This window comes from Sciurus carolinensis, chromosome 3, assembly GCF_902686445.1.
Source record: "Sciurus carolinensis chromosome 3, mSciCar1.2, whole genome shotgun sequence".
Lineage (NCBI taxonomy): Eukaryota > Metazoa > Chordata > Mammalia > Rodentia > Sciuridae > Sciurus > Sciurus carolinensis.
In genome coordinates this window covers 156,235,430-156,259,321 of record NC_062215.1, presented here as the reverse complement: position 1 = coordinate 156,259,321, position 23,892 = coordinate 156,235,430, and the positions used below count along the sequence as shown (strand labels likewise).

General features: G+C 36.1%; 1 protein-coding gene across 23 annotated transcripts in view; it reads right to left on the bottom strand.

The window, feature by feature from the left end:
- Positions 1 to 23,892, bottom strand: part of Map2 (microtubule associated protein 2) — a 282,044-nt gene that overhangs the window by 53,487 nt on the left and 204,665 nt on the right. For all 23 annotated transcript variants that reach the window (XM_047543465.1, XM_047543470.1, XM_047543471.1 and 20 more), the window contains one exon: positions 21,273 to 21,557. In XM_047543465.1, the coding sequence (XP_047399421.1) occupies positions 21,273 to 21,534 (262 nt within the window). In that variant the 5' untranslated portion in view covers positions 21,535 to 21,557. The remainder of the gene's footprint in view (positions 1 to 21,272; positions 21,558 to 23,892) is intronic.

The following is a 23,892-nucleotide window of genomic DNA, read 5'->3' as shown; positions in this document are numbered from 1 at the left end:
CTCTCTGTCTCTCTTTTTTTTCTATTGGGGATTGAACCCAGGGGCACTCTACCACTGAACTACATGCCCTATATCCCTGTTTTTCTTTCTTTTTTTTCTTTTTAGGCAGGGTCTCACCAAGTTGCTGAGGTTGACCCCAAACTTGCAATCCTCCTGCTTCAGCCTCCCAAGTAGCTAGAATTATGGGCATGTACCACTTAACCAGCAAACCTTACTATCTTTCTATGGCATTAAGTACATATTACATGAAATTGTGCTGGTACATATTTATCTCTCCTACTACAGAAAGTTCCCAAGTCAAGAACTCTCCTTTGTTATATTTGTAATTCTTTAAGCTTCTCTCATGGAGCTTTACCCAGACTGAATGCTTAACACATTTTTTTTTTAAAGTAAAATCAACATGAAAAGTTTTATTCATGATCTTTATGTAAGTTAATACCTATAACAGGGCTGGGGTTGTGGTTCAGTGGTAGACACTTGCCTAGCAAGTGTGAGGTGCTCGGTTTGATCATTAGCACCACATAAAGATAAAAAAATAAAATAAAGGTATTATATCCATCTACAACTAAAAATATTTTTAAAATAAGTATAACATAAAAACACTCAAATTATTCCACTCTATTACTGTTTAAGAATTTGATGTACTTAAATTGGGGTCTTGGATACTTGCTTACTCATTTTTTAGGTTGGGAAGATAATCCAATAAGCATAATACAAATATCTATTGGTTTATATAATCAAATTAGAACTGAGCAATGCTACACTATTTCAGTCTTTTTGTTTGATATTGTGTTTAGAATATAGTTTTGACACTGAAAATTATTTTAAATGTTGAGAGATAATAAAAAATAACAGGTGAGCATAATACATAAACAGCATATTTGTAGAAGTATAGATCAAATAACATCCTGGGTCACTGCATGAATTGGCTTTTAAAATAGTCTGAATAGAGACAAGTAAAGGGAGAATTGAATGTTTACTTGTCTCCAGCCAATATAGATCCATCCAACCTAAACAGAATGCACTTTATCTGCCAGTATCACATCTCAATGGTGAGAGGTAATTTAGTTTCAGCAAAACAATACTGTTTATTTTAGATGGGAAGTTGTAGGAAATTTGAATTTTATTATTATTATTTTTTTTGTCTAAGAGAATACTAATTTAAAAATGTGCTTGAGAGTCACAGTTGAATAAGGGCTTATGAATTAGTTAATTTTATCTTTCTTCAAATTAAAGCAAAATATGAGAAAATAATTCAACCCAATCTTGGAAGAATTGGTTAATATATTTTTTTTCTTTAAAAGAAATTAATAGATTGGGAAAAATGCCATTTTAAGAATAATCTAACAGACTGTGTGGGTGCCCACCTCATATTGGCTTTATTGACATCTTCAAGGTTTTGGAAGAATGATATTGTTAAATCTTTTCAAATAGGAAATAATATATTTTTAAATCTAAATTTCACAGTGAATTTAGGAAAACAGCATAGGATTGTTCTGGGATTTCAATTGATCCAGGCAACTTGCAATATTTCTCTAAGCAAAGACTGTCAACAAGAACAAAAGATGGCTTTCTCCCAACACAGGCCTAATCAGCTGATCTTGTGGGTGAACTTCATCCTTATATCTGGTTCTTGGGAAAGGAGCAGATTCACTCAGAGTTTGGGTAAGTTCAGGGAAGATTAAGGATAAATGTACCAAACAAAAGTCAGTCAAAAATCAGATCTATAAATATTAAAAATGTAGGCTGGGAATGTAGTTCGGTGGTAAAGTGCTTACCTTGGGTGCACAAGGAACTAGGTTTAATCCCCATCAACACACACACACACACACACACACACACACACACACACACACACAAATAAAATGTGAAGGCTATAAGGTATATCTTAAAATTTTCATTCATCATACATATATATAATGCCTCCATGCATCCATCCATCCATCCATTCATCCATCCATCTACCCACCCACTCACCATTCATCATCTCTTTACTTATGTATGTCATAACTGTCTTATTAGGGTAAATCAGAGGAAATTTTATGGACTTTATTCAGAAAAACATGGTATGAACTCTAGCATGGCTACTTATTAGTTATTTCCCCCTAAGAAATTTACTCAAACTCACTGTCTCACTCATAAAATGGAAATAATGGTAATTGTCTTATAGGTTGTGTGGGGATTTAGTTATGTAACCATATAACATACCTGGCACATCAAGGAGCTCAAATAAAAGGGAAACTTCTGGATAGTTCTCACCAAGATGCTTTTATTTTGCCCTAGTCCCACATTCTTCTGGACTTTTTATCTTAATATTTCTACTTTCAAGAAAGAACACTGAAGAGCAATAGGGTCCAGCCCAACTAGGAATTATTATTACCTCTGATAAAACTTCTAAATCCACTATTGTTGATGTTGATAGCTATGTTGATGACCAAGCTATGTTGTTTTCCAAGACAAATCTATGAAGAAAGCAAATATTATCTTTGCTTTTTGTTTTCTGACCTCCTACCCACTTCCCTAGGTTACCATCTGTTTGAGATTCTGCCTGCAAGTCCCAATTTTGGATTGTCTTCTAGACGGTATTCAAAAGCTAGGGTCACCCTGTCAACTCCCAAGCACAATTCACAACAGGAAAAATTCTCTTGGAGGTAAGAGATTAGAATACATTTTCATTTTTCATTGCTTAACTTTCTCCTTTCTTCTTTCTGTTTTATTTCCTTCTAAATATATATGTAAATTTATGAACAGGAGCTAGTTGTTGAAAGATAACTGTATTATACATAAATTGGTGAATTATTAATTATACATAATTGGTAGGCACCATCGATCTTCACAACTGTACATATAACACTGCCGCTTTTTGCAGTTTGATATTGTGAAAGGCTGTTATCTTTCTTTTGAAATTCTAAAAATTGTTTGGAAGTGAATAGTTTTTTGTTTATGTAAGAAACTATTTTAGTTGAGGAGTGGGTGTGATATTTATGTTTTCTATTTTGTAAATGTTAGGATTTAAAGTAATTAACAATAGTTTTTGCATTACAGTTATAACCTTATAACTAGTTTTATTTAACTTGATACACTTGTTTTTTTTTTTTATCATTACTATCAATATGGTTATGAGACAGTTTCTATAAGTAACTGAAAAACATCTCTCATACCATGGCTGTAATATCAGGTCATGGCTAAGAAAAAAGGAACTATGACTTGGAATTAATCTAATAAGTAATCATTTTGAAGAAAAACAGTAAAGGTAACTTTTATGAATCAAATTCATCTTGTAACTGGTATGAGAATAAAAGCAAGAATAATGTAAAGATATAATCCAGGGAACAGAGTAATAACACCATCATTATATAGATAAGCAATTTAAAGTAAAAAGTGTAATTCAGCCAAATCTGGGGCTCAGTGTTCAGAAAAAGAGTACCAAAATCGTCCTCAGTAGATAAGTTAAATTCTGGAAAGAAACATTTTTTTTTCTTGATATTGGGGAAATACATGGGTGAAGCCCACGAGGAAGTAAATAGGTACAATACACTGAGATATGTTTTCATCCACAAAAGTTACTTGGTAATACCCAAAGGTCATCACACTTAGCTATTTTTATTTCCCTTAACTCATGAATAAATATCAGACTGCTATACAAAATTATTGAATACTGGGTACTTATTTCTCATCAATATTATTTAATTCACATATTTATAAGATGGGAAAACTGTCAAAATAATGAACAAAAGCAATGTTTGGTTTCCTTTAGATATCACTTTGATTGACCCAGTGTAGCAAAAATATTTGACGTAAGAGTAGGTTCTGGTGTTGGGCAACATGGGATGGAATTCTGCCATGAGATTTGGTTCAGGGACAACCTCTCTAACCTTCAGACTCCCCATCTGAGAGGGAATAAAAATGCTATTCACTTTTGGTGTGCTGCAACAATTATATGAAATAACATGTCACATGCTCATTCAAATTGGGTAAGTATCAAAAGTTTTCGTCATGCATTGATATGATTCTTTAATTCCCAAGGAATACTTCCTTCTTAAATATCCAACCACTGCCTAAGCAGCAAGATAACAATCTCCGGCCACTGATGATTTAAAACCTAATGACAAACGCACATAAATGAAATCTTGCTCCGTGTTGCCTTGCCGCTGCGGCCCTCTCTTTTTCTCTGTGGTTGACCCCTACTACACCACTGCAATGTCCTTCTGGTCGCAGAGGTGATCATGTCCAATTTTAAGGACAGGCTCAGGCCCTGTTTTGGTCACATATTTAGTTTAGTTATTTCAGTATATTAGCCTATCCAGATAGTGTGGCTGATTAATAACAAAACCAATGGGGTTGACACTTTCTCAATAGCTCTACAAATTCTAACTTGCTTCTGAGTGATGAATGACATTATAGGTAGACCCAGAAATTTGTTTTTGAATGTGTACCCTCTGGGTTTTTATCAGGACCAGCTGTGATTACTAGAACATGCAAAGGTTCACCAATTAGATGGTGAACACAAAACCCAAGCAAGTTGGCATGGGCCTGAGAACATATTTTTGTTGTTTTCTTTCAGGTTGTTAAGAGCAAAGTAAGATACATTGACAGTAAATTCAACCATATGGATATAAAAGCCAGTAAATGTTTCTGCTTTTAAGAATCACAGGCATAATAATGCTTTGTTAAAAGAAATGACAAATAAGCCTACCATACACTTGTGCAAAAAGGAAAACAAAACAATTTGAGACAGAATGCTCCTGTCAAGAAAAGGTTTTTCTCAGTAGGGTACAGAATGGTTGCCTAGGAAACCAGTGCTAATTGCTGCTGCTGATGGAAACTAGTCAACAAGGAAAGCACTGTGTAGTCAGAAGCGCTCTGCTAAACAAATACCCTAGATAAATTCACAAAAATAGGGAAAGAAGAAAAGACCCTTGATTCTACTCCTGGCTTAATTTGGAGAGTAAATGGCTCCTCTGAAACTCTTTCCTGTAATCAACAGTGATGAAAGAAATTAGAAGAGCAGATTGTTGGGGTTTTTGTTATTTGTTTCCCTGGCACCTTTTGCATTAACTAAAGAGGCCAGCATTGGCATATCCCACCCTAGTCAGGCTTCTAATGATCTCCAATGGTCACAGTGGCCAACTCTGCCTACTAGCAATTTCTTCCAAAGATTTCTTCTATGACTTCAGAGATGAAAACAATGATTCATTTAGCTCATGGGGGAAATGTGCCTGAGATAAAGTTAGCTTGCAAAGATAAATGCATTTAAGATAAGGAGGGACTGCCCAAAGTTCACTTTTGATATGAATTTAAATCAAAGAGAATGTATTTTACACCTGCTATAGACAATGAAGCTATGCTTAGTCATGGGGAGATACAAAGGCAGAGAAAGTCGTGGTGTTCCTACACCCACATTGTGTTTAAAGGTGGGGGCAATGTTGTGAAGGACAGGATTTGTTTTTGTTCTTTAAGGTTTCCCAGTAGCTGGGCTGGGGCTGTAGTTCTGTGGTAGAATAGGATAATAGAAAGCTTGCCTACCACATGCAAGCAATCTCTGGCACCCACACTGTAAAAAAAAAAGAAAAAGAAAGCTTTTGTCACAGGTTTTGATGAAACCTTCTCCACAACCACTCATACAGTACTTTTATGAAATGTATTAGCAAATTAGTGGATTAGGATTGTGAGTGTATGATTACAATTAAAATCATAAGATCGAGAGACAATCTTCCCCTCTCTTTTTTGTTCCCTACCTATGTGCTGAAATTCACCATTTTGTTTAGATTATACCTGAACATACTAAAGGGAAGTCTTTAGAACTTTAACTGGCCTAGCATTTAAATTTCGTTAAGGAGGAAGGTACAGTAGACTAACATCATCATCTGTGCAGGATACCATAGGTTGAGGACACTACATTATGGAGTTAAAAGTAATTTTGAAAACCATACATCAGAAATAGTACCTCCTGGGAAGCTTTGCTTCTAAATTTAAGGGCCCAGATGGAAATAGGAGAAAAACATATATTTAAGCCAAAAAACCCTAGTAAGTGAATATAGTCCCAAGCTATCTTTATGTTTGTCATGTACTAGTTCAAGTTTTTGGCTACTAGTGAAGCTGGGGGCTTTCAATATAGTAACAAATACACCTTTGTATTGTTTTGTAGTCCTTATAGTAAACCTTTACTAATTAAGTCAGATTGTATTATTTTATTGATCTAGATTAATTTGAGAAAGATAAATTTCATGGGGGAATTTGCCCCTCTGAAATTTTTAGTTTTACTATCAATAAATTGAACACTATCATTTAGGCACTGAGGGACTAATGGTTTTGGAATTTTGAAATGCTTAGTTTTGCATCTTGTCAAAATGATTATAATTACACTACTCTGAAAATATGTGAGAAACAGTATTATTTTCTCTTTTAGGTCTTGAAAAAAAATCATGTTGCCAAAGGATAATAGCACAAGACATCAGCATTAAAGATGAAATATTGACAAAACAAAGAGACCTCGACTACATTGACCCTTACAGAAACTGAGGGGAAAGCAAAGTACAACCTGTGTGTGTGTGTGTGTGTGTGTGTGTGTGTGTGTATGTGTGTTTGTGTGTATGTGTGTGTGCGCGCATGCGAGTGTGTCAGTGCTCATGCACATAAGGGTCTCTCCTTGCTCCCAAAGTCCCATCTGTATTTGAATACCTCAAATGACTGGGACACCAATAATAAGGATAGGGTTTCTTTTGAAGAAATTAATGTTTCCATAGCTGTAAAATGTCGAAATGTCATAAAGAGAGGATGAGATGGAAACATGAAAAAAAATTCTAGATTCCTCCAAAATATCACTGAACGCGCTTGAGAAAAATAAGTTCTCTTAGACCAAGAACAGTCTTTACCAATGACCTGTAAGCACACATCTTTCTTCTAGGGAGTACCTATGTTTATTACAATGATATGGTAAAGATCAACAGCTTAGCCACCATGTTTGCTTCTATCTTATCCGCAGCATAACTGCATCAAGGTTTTGGAAAGCTTGTAACCTAGAAGCATAGGGAATTTAAGAGATGGGAAAATCATTTAGTTCACAATACACTGTAGAGTACGCTTAATCAGCACATGGACAGGCCAACATGATTTCTGCATAAATACAGTTTACTTAAAGCTTCTGTCCCAACACATTTCTGGAAACAATTGTGCAAATTGCAGCAAAAAGACCAACCTTACATGCTTTCTTCTTAGCAAGTCTCTCTCATAAGCTGTGAATGTTTTAAATAAGCAGTTGTCTATTACTGCTTATTTTATTTTGGTCATTGTAGCTCTATAAAATATTGTTCACAAAAATTCTCTTTGCACCAGCACCTACAGGAACTTGACAGTCTTTAAGTCACTTATACACAGACATAATAATTCTTTATAATTTTCAAATTATAATTGAATATATTTAACCAGAGAGCCATTTCTCAATACTCTTATGGGGGAAGGTACAATGGAATTAATCACACTATGAAATTCTGAAAACTAAAATATCAATGGTGAAAAAGAAAAAAGGAACAGTGAGAAGAACGGTGTATATTCAAGCCATCCTTCTACTATTACTTAATAATGTAGTTAAATAAAAAGTTAAATAAAAGTCACAATAAAACCATAAGGAAGATAGCTTCATTGGAAAAATTTGAAACAAATAAAACTGATGATGAAGACTTTCGGCTAAAACTACGAGCAGCAAAGTAAAGAGACTTGGCAAGGTCTTTTTTCTTCCTATACAACATACTTTAGTTATATCCAATCCCCATTACCCTCCCACAAGATCGTTTTTTAAGTAGAATTGCAAAGCCCAATATTACTTTTGATGTTACTATGATACTAAAAAGTAAAAACTGTGGTAGGTTTTTAAAAACCATTTTCTCATGCCAAAAAAATATTGTCAAATGAAGATGGTTCTCTGTGTTCCGAATTGATGAATGTATCTCATGGAAAATATTATTAACTGAATTTCTCTCTAACCATAACAAATGAAATGTTCATCATGCAAGACAAACAAGAAGCAAGTAATAGCAACCTTAAAATTATATTCATCAATTTTCAGATAACATCAGTCCTACTTTAGAAAATATCTCTGAGACATCTGTTGAAACACAATTTTGATGACTGCTTCAATGTTGTTTGTTTTTCAACTTATATTACTGTATTTGTCCTCTGTATCCTGACTTTCATCAATAACAATCATGCCTCTAGAAATAAAGTGTAGGTGCCATCTATTTTATACCTATAACTGCCAACATATTCACTCTTTTCTCAAAGACACTGAAGTTTTATATCAGAATATAAATGGTCTCTAGAAGTATTAAACTTGAACTAATTATTAAAATAGCTCTGGTTGTTTTATTGTAGAAACCCTGTAGAAAGAGAACAGTAGATATATTTTGGTGAGGTGGTAAAGTTAAAAATGGGAGAACAGAATGCTATCCCGGTAGGTGGGCAGCAGGGAAAGGCAACTGGGCTTTGCAGTGGAATTGAAGGAGAGAGACAGGCATATGAGCATGTGACCATTGACGACGTGTAGAAAATTAAAAGATGGCATTGAGGAAGTGGGTGGAAAAGTGCTCATGACATGTTTTATTTACTTCCTAAGTTGCTTCCTGCTGGTCCCAGATAGGCAGGTGTTATTATAGCCATGCACTAGACTCCGTTGATAAACACTGAGCTTCGTTTGGCATGAGAAGCAGAAATCCTATTCAGGAGATATATGGAGCTTCTGGAGAATATGCGAAATCAGATTTCATAGAAAGGTTCTGAAATTTTTGTAGGAAAATTAGCAGTGATGATTTGTGTAAAAGCATATGTTTACTTCCTGACAATATAAGAAAATTTTGTGAATCAGGATTTGTACCCTCGTTTGCTTCAGTTTTGTTTTATATGGTACTAGGGTTTGAACACTGGGCTTCATTCATGCTAGGTAAGAGCTCTGCTACTGAGCTACACTCCTAGCTTTGGACCTCTGTTTTTCAAAACAAAATAACCATTTTAATATTTCATATACAGCAGCCTGACTATGAAGTCACTGACCAGTTCCTGATTTTAAGAATATTACTAAAACTAGTTTGGTTTCTCTGATTCATTTTCATTCCCTTTTCTTAGTTGATCCATCACTCCTTCACAAGCTTTACAGGGACCTTCTACCACTCAAAAATGTTTCATAGGAGTTTGTAGTTTGAGTTAATTTCCCTCAAGAAATTGTTTGTAAAAATAAAGACTCCATGAAGCTAGGGGACTTTGTGGTTTCTTCTCTCTCTCTCTCTCTCTCTCTCTCTCTGAGAGTTGGTAAAAGCAGCACAAAACAGTGGCAGTGACTAGGTGGGAATCAAAAGTGAAAAAGAGTATGGTTTTAATACAGTCACTTACTAACTAAAATGTCTTATCTGAAATTCCATACAGAATAAATGCCTCAACATTTGAATCGATAGTCTCTAAAATATTTCAGCATGCTTAGAAATTATCATTTTCCCCACCAATCTGTGAAGAAAAACACTTGTATTTATGTAGGTTTTCCACGTTCACTTGTGTCAGAGAACACAGGGGAGAGTTGGAATAACATTATTCAAGGTTCAGGAGACTCAAACATTTCTTATAAAAAGTGAAAAATGTTCAATATTTTCTAAATGTACTTTTAAAAAATGAAGCATACTTTGGAAGAGTATTTTTCTTTACCTTAAAAAGTTAAATTCAAATTTATCCAGTGATTCCAGTCATAAGATGCTAAATTATCAGCTAACATAACTTTAGTTCAACCTTAAGCAGTGGAATCTCACTCGTCTCTAAAACAGCCAAATTCTTGAACACTGTTTTAAGTAGATCTGGATCAAATGTACAAATCAGATGTGGCTCACGAAGGATTTAAAGCACTGGATTTTTTTCTTCAGCTGATGGTAAAAATTACTGATGAAGGCAGGGGGCCACTGTTATCCTAATTTAATGAACTTTTCCTCCTAAAATGTGATTTTTTGTAGTGACTGCCATATCTGCTTCCAACTCAATTCTTTGTTTCTTTTCTTCCTGTAGTCAGGACCTACAAGAATTAGGTGAAAAATAGCCTGGGGGGAAATATCTTACATGTTTTGTGATTCTATGTCAAGTTAGTGCATTTAAAAAGAGAGAAAGAAAGAAGAAAGGAAGGGTCACTTGTGCATGGTGCAGTGGTGTGTGCCTCTAGTCCCAGCAACTAGAGGGGCAGAGGTAAGAGCATCCCTTGAGCCCAGGTGCTCCAGGCCAACCATGAGCAACATGGTGAAACTCTAACAACAACAGGAGAAGAATGGAAAAAGTCACTATCCTTATGTCAGTATTCATGTTGTGTTTCAGCAAAGTTCCAAGGATAACAAGTTTATTCCAATCTTCTTCTTCTCTCTCTCTTTTTTTTTTCATCTTTTGGTGCCTGGGATGGAAACCAGGGGTCTCACATATACCAGTGTTCTACCACTGAGCTGTACCTTCAGCCCCAGTCCAATCTTTTCAATGCTTTAGTCACAGATCTCTATTTTTCAAGCTAATGAGAACTTGACAGCCAATTTTAAAGGACAGATAAAAATGAACTTGGTCCTTAAGATACAAAACATAATAAAGAGTTAAAGTACTTAGTGAATTTACTTGTAACATTTTTAATTACTTATCAAATAACAGTTGTTCATTATTCTTACTCCTTTTACTACTGGTCTTTTTGATAAGAAGTCTTTTAAATGTTGAAATTCTTAATGATTAGAATTAGAAAATATAAATGGAAGCATTTTTATTGTGATATACCAAAGAAAAGAAAACTATGAATCTTGGGAAGCTTTTTAAAATAATGAGACAAAACAAGCATACCTAATTGAATCAAAACATTTTCCTCTAGTTAATGTATATATTTTCCCTACTACTTTAGTATGGAAATGCTGCTTACTACCTAAAAAACTTACTATTTGAAAATCCTTTTATAGATTCAGATATGAAATAGAGGGGAAAGAAAAGGTATTGATGATATTATGTTCAGGTTGACCTTCAAAAATAGAGTACATGACATCTCTCCAAGACAATATTGCTTTATTCCTTTAAAGGAGGATAATTAAGTCCATGACATAGAACATCCATTTGCTGTAAGGTTCAGATTGTCCATTTATCAGAAATGAGATTTACTGAGCTCCTGACCCAGAACAGCAAAGGCAATCCTCATAGCCAGAGGGCCAAAAGGACATGCAGTTTAGAGTTCCATTTGTGATGTTTTTAGTGGCATTTTCAATCTAGGACAATTATTACATTGAACTTGATTTTGCAGGAATGGACGTGAAAAGTTATTCAACTTCCATGTTTCTTTGCTGTTAGATGTCGCTCAGGTCATTTATCCTGATTGCTCATATTCTTTTCTGTTCAGTAATTTTCATAATTATCAAAAGAAAAGAAGGAGGAGGAGGAGAAGGAGGGAAAGAGCAGAAGAAAGGAGGAGAAGGAGAAAGGGAAGGAGCAGGAGGAAAAGGGGAAAAGAAAAGAAAGAAAGAAAGAAAAGTCTCTGGATGTCTTTCCACTATCTTTGGTCAGGGACATATTTTCTTCACTTCCAAAGCTCACTCCCACTTTCAGAAAGTCTCAAGTCTTCCACTATATCCTTTCACTATTGTACTCTGGGGTTCCTACTAATTCCTGTCTGTTCCAACCAACAGCCTACAGTCTTTACATGGAATCTAGCCTCCTCTCGAAGTTCCTCAATTTGCGTCTTCATTTCCAGCATTCCTTTTTAACACAGCCTTTCCTGTTAATGTAGTGCTCACATTGGTATGTTTGTAGCACCATTTTATCTATGTGATTTCCATTCCCAAAACTGTATATGGATCCTAGGTCTCTACATTAATTCAAGAAATATTTATTAGTGCCTACAATAGAAAATAAGCCCTGAATTATATGCTAAAAGGAACAGAAAGATGAATAGAGCACTACTTCTACCTCAAAGTATTTACAATCTGGTGATTGGGATAAAAATAAGCAATGAGTAACCCCAGGTGAACGTTCACTATAAACAATGCATTTAGCAGGATCTAAACATGGTACGCATTCAGGAGAAAAAGAGGCTGATTTTTGATGATCAGATCAGCAGATACTCTGCACCTTTGATGGTGGACTTTTGAGAACCTTTTTGGTAGGATTGCACTTTCCAAAATGCTTTTCTATCACATGTTGCACAATGCTGCATGTGACCACCACACATTCTCTGAGTAAAATGTAACTGCGTCACAGAAGGGAAGAAGTTAGTGCAATAAGAAGACTGAACAGTCATGCTGGTGATGCGCATGCAAGAATCAGAGGGGTTTATGTGCCTGTGGGGTCTTGACCTGCTTCAAAATAGAAAATCTGGACAGAAAAATGAGTCTAATTTTCAGGCTGCTGAAGTTGAGTCACCTCTACTGAAGATGGTTTTTCTCTGCGTCTGATTTCTTCCCTTCTTATCTACCTTTGCCCAAGGCCTTCCTAAGTTTTAAGTATCCTAAAGTTGACTGGAAATGAAGACATTCCACGCTCATTCCCGTGTTCTAAATAATCACCTAGCACTTGCGCATTCGTTAGCAGTTGCATGACAGCCCGGGATGTCTGCTTTGCCCTCTCTCTGCTCATCAGCGTGGCTGGTTTTGAACTATTTTTTGAGTGCTGCTGAATGATGACTCATCGGTGAGCCAGCAGCACACGGTTCAGTGTCTTTTCCCCCCAGGACTCAGGATGCCAGGTCAGACAATGCTACCAGGTCTGCGAGGCAGCACCAGTTGTTCCGCTCATCTGCTCCTGAGATGCACTTCCAGACTCCCCTGACAGTCTGAGCACGTGCTTTATGCAATGTGCTAAGGAGCAGTGAAGTGTGAGAGGAGGAGAGAGCGGAAGGCCTGACCACTGAAGCAGAGTCAATGCGTCTCAGTAGCTCGGGGAGGAAAGACAGGAGGGAAAACTGCTCCACACTCCCATCTGTTTGGTGACCTCCTGACTGCCATAAAATCAAACCCAAAGTCAGGACTCAAGGTGGCATTTGGCATACAGGGGCAAATATTTTTCTCAGACAAAAACTAGCAATATAATCAAAAAAGTCATACATATGTATGTATACATACAAATATAAAACAGCAATATTATTAGTGTGTATATATTCATGTATTTATACATACAGATATGTACATTTTAACCACACTTTTCAAAAACTTACTATAGTCTGATGATAAATATATTCTTCTGATACCTGAGCAATTTGTTTGTTCAAAACTGCAATCAAAATTTTTCCCTGTTTTCCCTTGTTCTCTTCTGAAGGAGAGAATACTCAGAAATACTATAACAAGGGACAAGTAAAGTCTGTGTGTAATCCTGATCAAACAAATGCTTAGGAAATTTAGAAATGAATCCCATAAAACTCACTTCCATTACTGATTATTGTCATCTTTTTCACTAAAAGCTACAAAGATTTTATAAACTGAGGATTTTTCCTTTAAATAGAGAATTTTTAAACCTCAGATAACTGGAAAACATTAAGAGAAAAATATGGCAAAAGATGACAGCTAATTGAAGAGGAGAAAAGTTGTATGATCTTGGAAAACACAGGATTGGGGGAAGGGTCAAGTAAAAAAAATGCAATGGTAACTAAATTAAGTTTATGCTTTAAAACAATCCTCACAGAATAATTTGTACAAATACACCTGAATGGTTCTTAGCCCAAAGTTGCTGCATAGATAAGAATCATATTCAATTATAAGGTAACTCTATTCAGTGAAGGGAGGGAAAAGGGTTTGGGGGTAGGAATGATAGTAGAGGGAAACAGACATTATTATCTCATGTACATATATAACTGCATGACTGATGTGATCCTGCAATATGTATAATCAGAAAAATGAGAGATTACATTCCACTTATGTATGATATACCAAAATGTATAAATGCATTCTATTGTCACGTACAACTAATTAGAACAAATAAAAAAAATTTTAAAAAGAATCAAATTCATCAAAGTAATTTTTCAAAGTATCAGTGGGCCTAAGAGTTTGATAAAAATACTTAGTTTAGTGCTTGTTTTGTGATTGTTATTTAGCAGAAAGCAAGACAAGAGATGAGACTGATTTCCATAGTGCATGGAAGGCATTTTCTTCAAGAACATACATGGGAGCAAATGTATATGCAAATTAACCTTAGTTTTAAAATATCATATTGTAGTGTGTTTAGAGCCTTGCTCTTCATAACTTGAAGAGTTTGTAGGCAATTAAAATTCCAAGGAATAAAATCATCCTTCAATTTGTTGAGTCATTGGTTTAATTGACACAAGTCTTGAGAAACAAAGTTGTCCTCATATTTTGATTCAATATTACTGGCTTATGACAATGTCATCCTACTCTGACTTTGAAGAGACGATTGATTTTATGGGATGAACTACCATATATTAAACAAAAAACTTCATTTGTAAAACATCAAAAGCTGTAGCTGATAATACCTGCCATATACAAGCTCATTCCATATCAAGAGCAACAGACACAATTCTTTATGATAATAAAGATATAAGTTAGCACTGAATTAGGTTCAACAAGACAAGTCACATATTTTGAGAGGAGCTGATATCCAAACCTGCTTCATTCATTTGGTAGAGAAACCATACAGGTTAAAGCAAAGTTGATAAATACAAACCTCACGAAACTGCCTTTAAAACAAAACAAAAACAAAAACAAACCCAATCCTTGTCTTTCTCGCTCTTTCTAGCCCCAAATGCCTAACCTTCAGAAGGAAAACACTGAAAAGATGCCCATTTTCTGTCCTCATCTGCCGGTGCTGCCAGGCCCAGATGCTACGCAGTGAGGCTGTGTAGTTTTCTGCAGATGCACCCTTGAATGCTAAATAACTCCGCTCTGCACACTCTTCTCACTGCAGAGCGCAGGGAAATGGCAGCCAGAGCAATGAGTGGTTGGCATGGCAACGAGGAAAAGAAAACCTGCAACCTCTTGTATTGTTAGACTAGCCTGCTTGTTTGCCTCTGGGGGTGGTGTGGATGGCTTTAGTCATTTTGCAGGAGAAATGGCTCTGTACTATTTTGCTCTGTATAAATTTTGATGAGGTATTATAAACAATAGGTCATATTTTAAGTGGGATGCTGACTCCTATTAGTAGATCTTGAATCTAGCAATGGAGGCAGGAGAGGAGAAGAGTCAGAAAAGGCAGTACGAATTTTCTAAGATTGAAAAAGGGGAATGGAGAGAAGCTTAAAGCATACTCTACTCTTTGCATGTGGGAGGTACCAAACTTTTCCTCAAGCATGCTTTCGGCTTCTGTTGATAACACCAGCAACAATAAACATATATTATCTAAGCCCCCCATTGCTGGGTTGCTTTGGTCATGTGGATGTTAAAGTGCAGGACCAGGTTGTAGAAACCCAGCTCTTGGACAAGAAGTAGACCTAAAGAGCATGCCCCAAATGTTGGGAAAACAAAGGGATCTTGGAGAATCATGGGGCATAAATGGAAGAAATGACCTTCAAACTTTCCACTGACTCAGAGATAACCTAGCCTTTCACAAAACCACTCTACCCTGTGACTAGTGTTTCTTACTAAAGTTTAGAGCCTGGTACTTGAGGAGAGTCAAAAATCACGAAAGCACGATTTTAAAACCTCAGTGTTTCAGCATCTAGAAACATCCTAGAACTGCCTCCTTTCTTTCTCCACTCAGGCTAAAAACTGAGACTAAGTTCTGATTTTATGCCATGCTTATGGGTGCATGGATGCTGCAATAGAAGAACCGTCCTCTTTGTCTTTAGCAGATAACTGCTGCAAGGGGCTGTGCTATTCCAAATCTGCACATGGGTCATGGAAAGAGCACTGGTCTGTCTGCGAGGTAAGAGGCCTGGATTCTGGTGGTCATCATGTGATCCTGGATCCTCTCTCAAGGGGAGGACTCTGAAAGGTCATCTTCCTGGTCCCTTCCTCTTTTCTGTCATGTTTTCCACAACTATGATAGAGAATGAGCAGATTCCATTAGTGTTTTCTGATACAGTTTTATAAATCCTGACATTTATAAAATTTATTCTGGGAGTTAGGAGAAAAAAAAAAAAAAACCCTCTCATCCAAAAGAGTCTTGAAAGTTTTCAAAATAGGCAGCACATTAATATAGTCAAATAAATTATGAACTATAGAGAAAGTCCCACACCACTTCATAGGGATAGGAGAGTTCAGAAGAAAGAAGAGGTACTGGATTCCTGAGTATGTGGGGTCACAGTGCAGTTCCCCTTACTGTGCAACCCTGGGTATATTATATAACCATTCTGTGCATTAACCTTCTTATTCATAAATGAAGATCCTAATGATAGGAGCCAAAATCTATGGCTATTCTAGTTTCTTATATAAAATGGCATAATATTTGTATATAACCTACACACATTTTCTCATATACTTTAAATTCTAGTTTGCATATTATACCTGTAACACTAAATACTATGTAAATAGTCTGTATTATTTAGAGAATATTAATAAGAAAAAGTCTAAGAGTCAGGTGTAGTGGTGCACACCTGTAATCTCAGTGGCTCAGGAGGCTGAGGTAGGAGGATCGTGAGTTCAAAGCCAGCCTCAGCAATTTAGTGAGACACTAAGCAACTCAGTGAGATCCTGTCTCTAAATAAAATATGGAAAAGGGCTGAGGATTTGAGTCAGTGGTTAAGTGCCCCTGAGTTCAATCCCCGGTACCAAGAAAAAAATAAAATAAAAAAGAAAAAGCCTATATATATTTGGTACAGATGCAAATTTTTAAAAATATTTTTGATCCACAGTTGGGTTTATCTGTGGATGTGGAAGCCACAGAGACAGAGGGCTGATGGTATTTCCATAATAGTTCTTTAAGCAAGTCTTGAGGGATGAATAGAGAATTAGAATATCTTTGCCCTTCTAGAGTTGAAAAGTGAGTAACAGTGAAATGATGGTGTTTTCCAGAGCAAGGTAAGAAATACAGAACTGCTTTGTTTGCAAACTCTAGTTTTTGCTATCAGAAGATGCTATATTCAAAATGATCTTATAAACAGATACAGTACAGAAAGGACCTGATATACTAGATAATGAGAACTCAATGGAGTGAAAACCAGCCACATTGCCAAGTCATGTGTACAAAGATTACAAAAATTAATTGCTGTTTCATGTCCTTAAAATACCATTTGAAAGGTTACTTTTTTGTTTTCCACTTTCTAAAATGATTTTCCAGTCAAAATTTTACAAATTTTATCCATCAGTTCTTCTGCCCTTTTGTAAGCAACACCATGTTATTTCAATATGAATTCTAATATGAGTTTGGGCCTTGCTCCTGGATAAGAAACTTAAAAGATGAGGTATCTAATTGTCACTCCAAGTTGGAACTCTGTAGGGACCAAATGCATTCCTCTTGCTTTCTTCAATAAAGTGGAAAAGAGAGGAAGGGATTATTTCAAGCCATTACTCTTATTATTCACGCTTTGGAAAACAATTTAAAATGATGGTTTGGCCTTAATATAACAAGAGCTTTCCTAAGGGGCTAGATTCACAATAGTTTCACATTTCTTTCTTCATGCTTCTGTGTCATGGCTTTTATAAAGAATACGTTAGAGCTGGACTTGTGGCTTAGTGGTAGAGCTCTTGCTTAGCATGAGTCGTGGGTTCAATACCAGCACACCAAAAAACAGGGGATACTTAATGATAAGAGAAAACGATTCTACTTATTTTTCTATGGACTAGCTTTAAGTTGTATGGAAGGAGACAAAAATCTAAAAAAGTAAGAAATGTAAAGAAATGCTATTTAAAATACTGCCTTCTATCATTCCCTGATCCCCCAAACCTGGTCTCAGTGCAAAAGGTCAAAAACGAGTTGACTATAAGTTGAATCCTTAAAAATAATTATGGTCCATAAACAAAAATGAACATTGAAAAGGGTGAATGAGGGAGAACAGGGTAGGAACCTTGGGCGAAATAGGTCTACCTTCATGAAGGAAGGCAGGGAAGGAAGACCTGGTGCTTACAACTCATGGATCATGCAAACCTGTGTATAGAGATGAATAAAAAGAAACAATTGTGGGGAAAGATTTACTTCTAAAAATGAGGAGAGGACTACAGCAAAGAAGGAAAGTAAAGATTTTTAGGCTCAACCAGTAATGACCTGGACACCATGACATACAGCTGGGGACCTGAGGTCACTGGGAAGTGCTCCCTGTTAATAGTGTCTTGAGGATTGTCTTTTACAGAGAAAAATATGCAGTACATTGAGATTGAATGTGAACAATAAAAGAATGGGTTGGTTCATAGCTGCTGGGCTCTCTGTAAAAGAATCATCTCAAAGTCTGTGTCCTCAAAGGATAGCATTTTTAAAGGCCATCGTTGAGATTCAAAATCATTTCCTTTTACTTGGATGATTTTTATTAGATGATTTATGAAATAGTTATCTATAAAACATCAATGATAAGAATTGTTATTTTATTAAACTAGAGTTTGGAGAGAAATTTAATTGCACATTAACTTATTACTAGAATATTCTTTGTAGATCTGAAGAAACAAAATTATATATTTTCCTTTTCCTACAACTTTACACACATACATATTTTCTGGATTCAATACTTGGCCTATTATATTTAGAGGGAAGTTAGCTTAAAATCACCCAAAGTTTGGTTGAAAACATGACTCTAATGACCCACAGCTGATGATTTACTACCTGTCACTACGAACATACATATAAAACCCTTGCAATCAATGTCTCCAAAATGAGATTCACTTGATACATGTTGAGCTGACTTTAAAATTAACTCTGAATGTTCCTGAAATCATCACTTGAAAGAAACATCTGTTAGTCTCTTCTTAATTTATATTATTTTCTCAAAGAAACTGGCAAGGACACACTGACCTGGAACATAGATAATCTGTGATGCTCTTAAATACTTCCATAAGATTCAAAAACAAATGGAATAGTAAATGATGTTGGTCCTCCATTGCATGACCAAACACACTATGGACAGACAATTTTTTTTTTTTTCCTAGAGTGCATTATAAGCCTGCAGAGAAGTCAGTGAGTCAGCTGATGAGCATCCAAGGGACAAAGCTAGACTTTTCAGTGGTTTTCTGATTGCTTTAAAAAGGCCTTTCTTCCTTTTGTATTTGTATGTTCATTCATTCACTCACTTGATACCTGTGTTGAGGTTTGCAGGTGTTGTGTCAGGTGCTGCCAGACAGGATGATGAGAAAAATCTTGGTCTATCACATGGTCACTTTTCTTCTTCACAACCATATGCTACAGCATGCCCTCATCCCCTCATGACGCCATCCCTTCAACATCCTTTTAGCTGGTGCTCCTGACACCCAAGTCCCACCCTCATCAAGTTATATTATACTAGAACAATATTCTTTGGTCAAGAGTGCCTGCTGTCTTCAATAATACCATCTTTACCACCAATATTAATGGTAATTAATAGCTATTACTTCTAGGACCATTCACTTTATATACTTTATAATCTTATTTTAATCTTCACTATAACCAAGAAAGGTGAAAAAATAATATTTTTGTTTCATTCTGAACTAGAACGTCTTGCAAATAGGGAGTATCGTATGGGCCTCTTGAGTACTGCATAGCTTCTCAACTCCTTTTCCACGTGAGTTTCTGCAGGGAACGTGCTTTTTAGCAGAGCAGTTTCTGAGAATACAACTTTGCAGAGATTCCTAGGCTTCAAAGGGGTGATGTAATTTTGAAACTGTGAACCATGCTGAGCTAATAGTTCATGCAGTGTTAGAGGCTGAGCACCGCTGTGCTTCCCTTGGATGTTTAAAACCCTCACTGCACCCCTGTGAATATGTTTGGCAGTCCATAAGTTGAAAATATTGGCAGTAAACAGAAACAATCCCTCTTCAACTTTACCTTTACATACTTCTTTTTAGCACTTAACACACTGTGCTCTCTATTCAAATTAATTGCTGTGAAAGTATCTGATCCATGAAGTTCAAGGACCATTTCTTGCCTACATCCTGGAATAGGGGCTAATGCAGTACCTTGTGTGTAGAGAATGCTCATCAAGAGTTTGTTGACTTAGTGGACTTTTAAAATTTACACTACATATTTGTGTAATTTCTCCTCTATCATTTGAAATGCCTACTATGGTTCCCTATTAAAATTTAAATATGTATATATTAACACATATATACATGTCTATAAATACATATATATTAGCATATATTTAATATATATTATCATATATATAAAATACACATATAAATATATTTTTAATATATATTAGTACATATATTAGCATATATTAAATATATATATATTTATATATGTATATATGGATGGGCATTGTGGTGCTTGGAATCAAACTCTAGGATTTGTGCATGCTAAAGCACACTGTACCACTGAGCTACCCCTCTTCCTTAAGCAAATTTTTTTTAAGACAATGTACAGTCACTCTGTATTGCAAATTAGTTGCTGGAGTATAGAAAACCAATCTTGATATAAGCAAGGGATGATTTTGAAGGAGACAGCCTTTCTTACTTCTTGCACTTGGCTCACTCTTTTGGGGGGCAGGTTGCTTTCTGCAAGCTACTGAATTCAAATGCATTAAATTCTGAATTACAGAAAAAAGGAAAATTATGATGAAGAACACTTTAGCGCAGGCTAATGTTTCTCTACACCATTGGTACTACGTGATGGCTATGCACTAATGATAATACCACTAGAGTGAAGGGAACTCCTGGCAGAAATCGTACTTTGAAAAGATGTGTTTCCGAGTAAATTATGTTAATGTTGTCTTTCAAGCATCTGCTTGTTACTTCTTTTAAAAATCTGAGGAAGTATGAAATGGTTCTTATATCCATACATGTATATTTGTTTTCTTTCCTTTCTTTTCTCTTTTTGCTTTTTCCTTTGGAGGCTTAGATTTTATATTTCTTCTGTCCCCCAAAGAAAATGTGCTAATCAATCCACTGAATTTAAGTTCAATGTTATTCGAGGGAATCAAAAAGAAACTAACGTTTTCTTTTCATGAGCTAAAATGACGAGACTATTTAACAAAATAAGCATACACTGAGCCATTTGCATATACAAATGAAAGTAGTAAAAATTAAGCAGAAAAATGAGACTGAGAATACAACTAGTCTGGGGAAAGTCAGGCTAATTGCCATGATTTTTCTCCCATTTTGGTATCTGTTTCTCCTCCTTGACTGAAATTTTAGCTCTAGTACTAGTGAAAGGGGATCAACACTGCAAATTAATTCACTTTTAGACAAAAATGACTACAAAGCACAGAGCAGGGATCCCTTGGTTACCTGCTGTTTCTCTGTCAGCTGAGGTCAGCTCTCCGTTGATCCCATTCTCTTTGGTATCTGAATAGGTGCCCTGTGACCCATGCTCTCCAAAGGTACCCTCTTCATCCTCTCTGTATGGGAATCCATTGGCGCTTCGGACAAGTCCTTCCCCTGCCCCACCTTGGTCCTTCATCTCAGGTGGATGTGGATGTGCAGACGCCTCTGTGAGTTGAGCTGAGGTCCAGTGAGGTGCCTTGGCTTCATCTTTCCGTTCGTCTGCCATTCTTCAAAGCCCTGTAATTCCTCCTGCAATTGGAAGAGGAAAAATGTCGTCACTACTCTGAGCAAATCTGATCTGATATTAGTTGTATTAAGAAAGGGAAAATGTGTAGCAAATTCAGTGGTTTTCAACAGTTGAAAATAACGTTCAATAACCCTCTTTTAATATCAAGAACTTGCCATTTTTGAGACATTGGTTTTTACAGACCATTTCTGAAATATTTATGCTTTTAATATAAGATCCCTATTATGACTGCAAATGTCAAATCTAATGTTTAACATTTAAGGACACAGTTTTCATTAATGCCCATTGACACATGGTATTGAATATTGACAGTGTGGTAGAGTCAAGGAATCCTTCCGCATAAGGGAACTCTGCAGTACGAGAAAACTGGGAAGAAAACTGTGGGAAGAGGAATGGCTGGGCTCTGGGATGCAGCTGGGTGGTAAAGTGCTTGTTAAGCATGCATGGAACCCTAGGTTCAATCTCCAGCAACACCCTCCCCCCCAAAAAAACAGACGGTGGTCAATATTTCAGTTTCAAATATGTTCAACTCAAACTGGAGATGGCTATGTTTTTTTCCAAATACTGTGAACTGAAAGATAGCTTTGACTTAATTTGTCAATGAACTTTTCTTAACCCTATCTAAAGAGGAAATGACATTTTGTATTAACATAAATCTTACAGAGAGAATGGATTAAGATAGAGTATTAGACCCATGTCCCCACTTCATGGCATTATTTCAACGCTAAGTCAAATAAGATCTGAAAAAGTGAAATCATTGACATGTAATAGGAAACTGAAAATTATAGCAAAGGAGGAACTAGCTGTGGAGGAGGTGTTCTATAAATGTTGTGAATGGCAGATATTGCACGACCTTCTCCTTATGCTGATGCTACTAAGTTTAGAGATGTAACTGATGAGAGGTGATTCACCACTCAGTTTGGAAAACTGTTGCCAGTGATATAGCCTCATTGATGGTTTATTGTGCCCATAAAAGTGATAACACAGGAAACGATTCTCTCTGATGGAAACTAAGAACACCTTACTGTTTTCAAAACAGTGATCAGAGCAAAGACCTCCAAACAAGCAAACAAAAATGGTATTAAGACAACCTATCTCTCATGACCAAGCTCTGTTTAGAGGCACTGCAAATAAATTAAGCACTTACAAAAGTAAGCCTCTCTACCAGATTCCCAAGAAGCACCGGTTTCTTAGTGAATCTCAATGCAATCCTTAGCTTTCTTGACTTTCTATTCATAGCAAGAAGAGTTAGATGAGTTCATTCATCAAAACTAACTTAATTAGAACACCAAACGTCTCCCCAAACTAGTTCCCAAATAGGTCCTATTTATACTCCCTGAAAACATATTTTAACAAGATGTAGAAGGTTAGCTCTTAAGACCTTGGTTGAAGGGCCTGTGATAAACCAGGGAGAATCCCTGTGTCACCAACTGTGTGCAGAGAATGGTGCCGACAGGAGAGCTGTGTTTTCTGTAAAATGAGGACAACTAAGCCTAGTTTATTGACCTGTTACAAAGTTAAAATGGAATAAAATAAGGACATGACATAGTCCTTGTCCTGCTCTTGCTGGGTAATGACATTTGTCATTATTTTCATGATTGTAGTATAGTCATTGTAACACCAGTCAGTACGTATAAAACATTTTAAGTAGATTTTCTAGAATTGTTGACTAGTAACTCGAAAACTTGGTCAAGTACAGCAAAGAGAGATACTTGTAAATCTGTCTCCAGATATTGCATAGGACTGAATGAACATCCCAAGACAGGCACAGCAAATGGCCCAGAAGATTCTTTAACTTCCCCTCATCAGAATTAAAATTTCCATATTCTTACATGGTACAAACTGTTTTATGTGTAAAGTGGATATTGTAAATATCACACAATTCCCTCAGTTTTGAACATCTTGCACTAGAAAGGTAGATTTTTTTATAATTAATGAACCAATATAGACACACTATTATTAACAAATCTGTAGTTTATTTAGATCACCCTCGTTTTTAGCTAGTGTCCTTTTTGTTTGTCTCAGGATCCCATCTAGGATACTACATTATGTTTAGCTTTCATGTCTCTGTAGGTCCTTCCTGATCTTGATTTTCCAGTTCGGGGGAGTACTGGATGAATAAATCATAGGATATCCTTCTATTGAGATTTGCCTGAAATTTTCATGATTAGTTTTGGGTTATGTGCTTTGGGGAGGAATACCACAGAGGTTAAGTGGTCAGATAAGCTTGGGAGATGCTGAGCTACACAAGTGTGTGTACCGAGAACCTTCTGAGAGCTTTGGATGTACTGACGGATGTTTCAGTCTCAGGGAGACAGCAATGCACAAAGCCTCCCA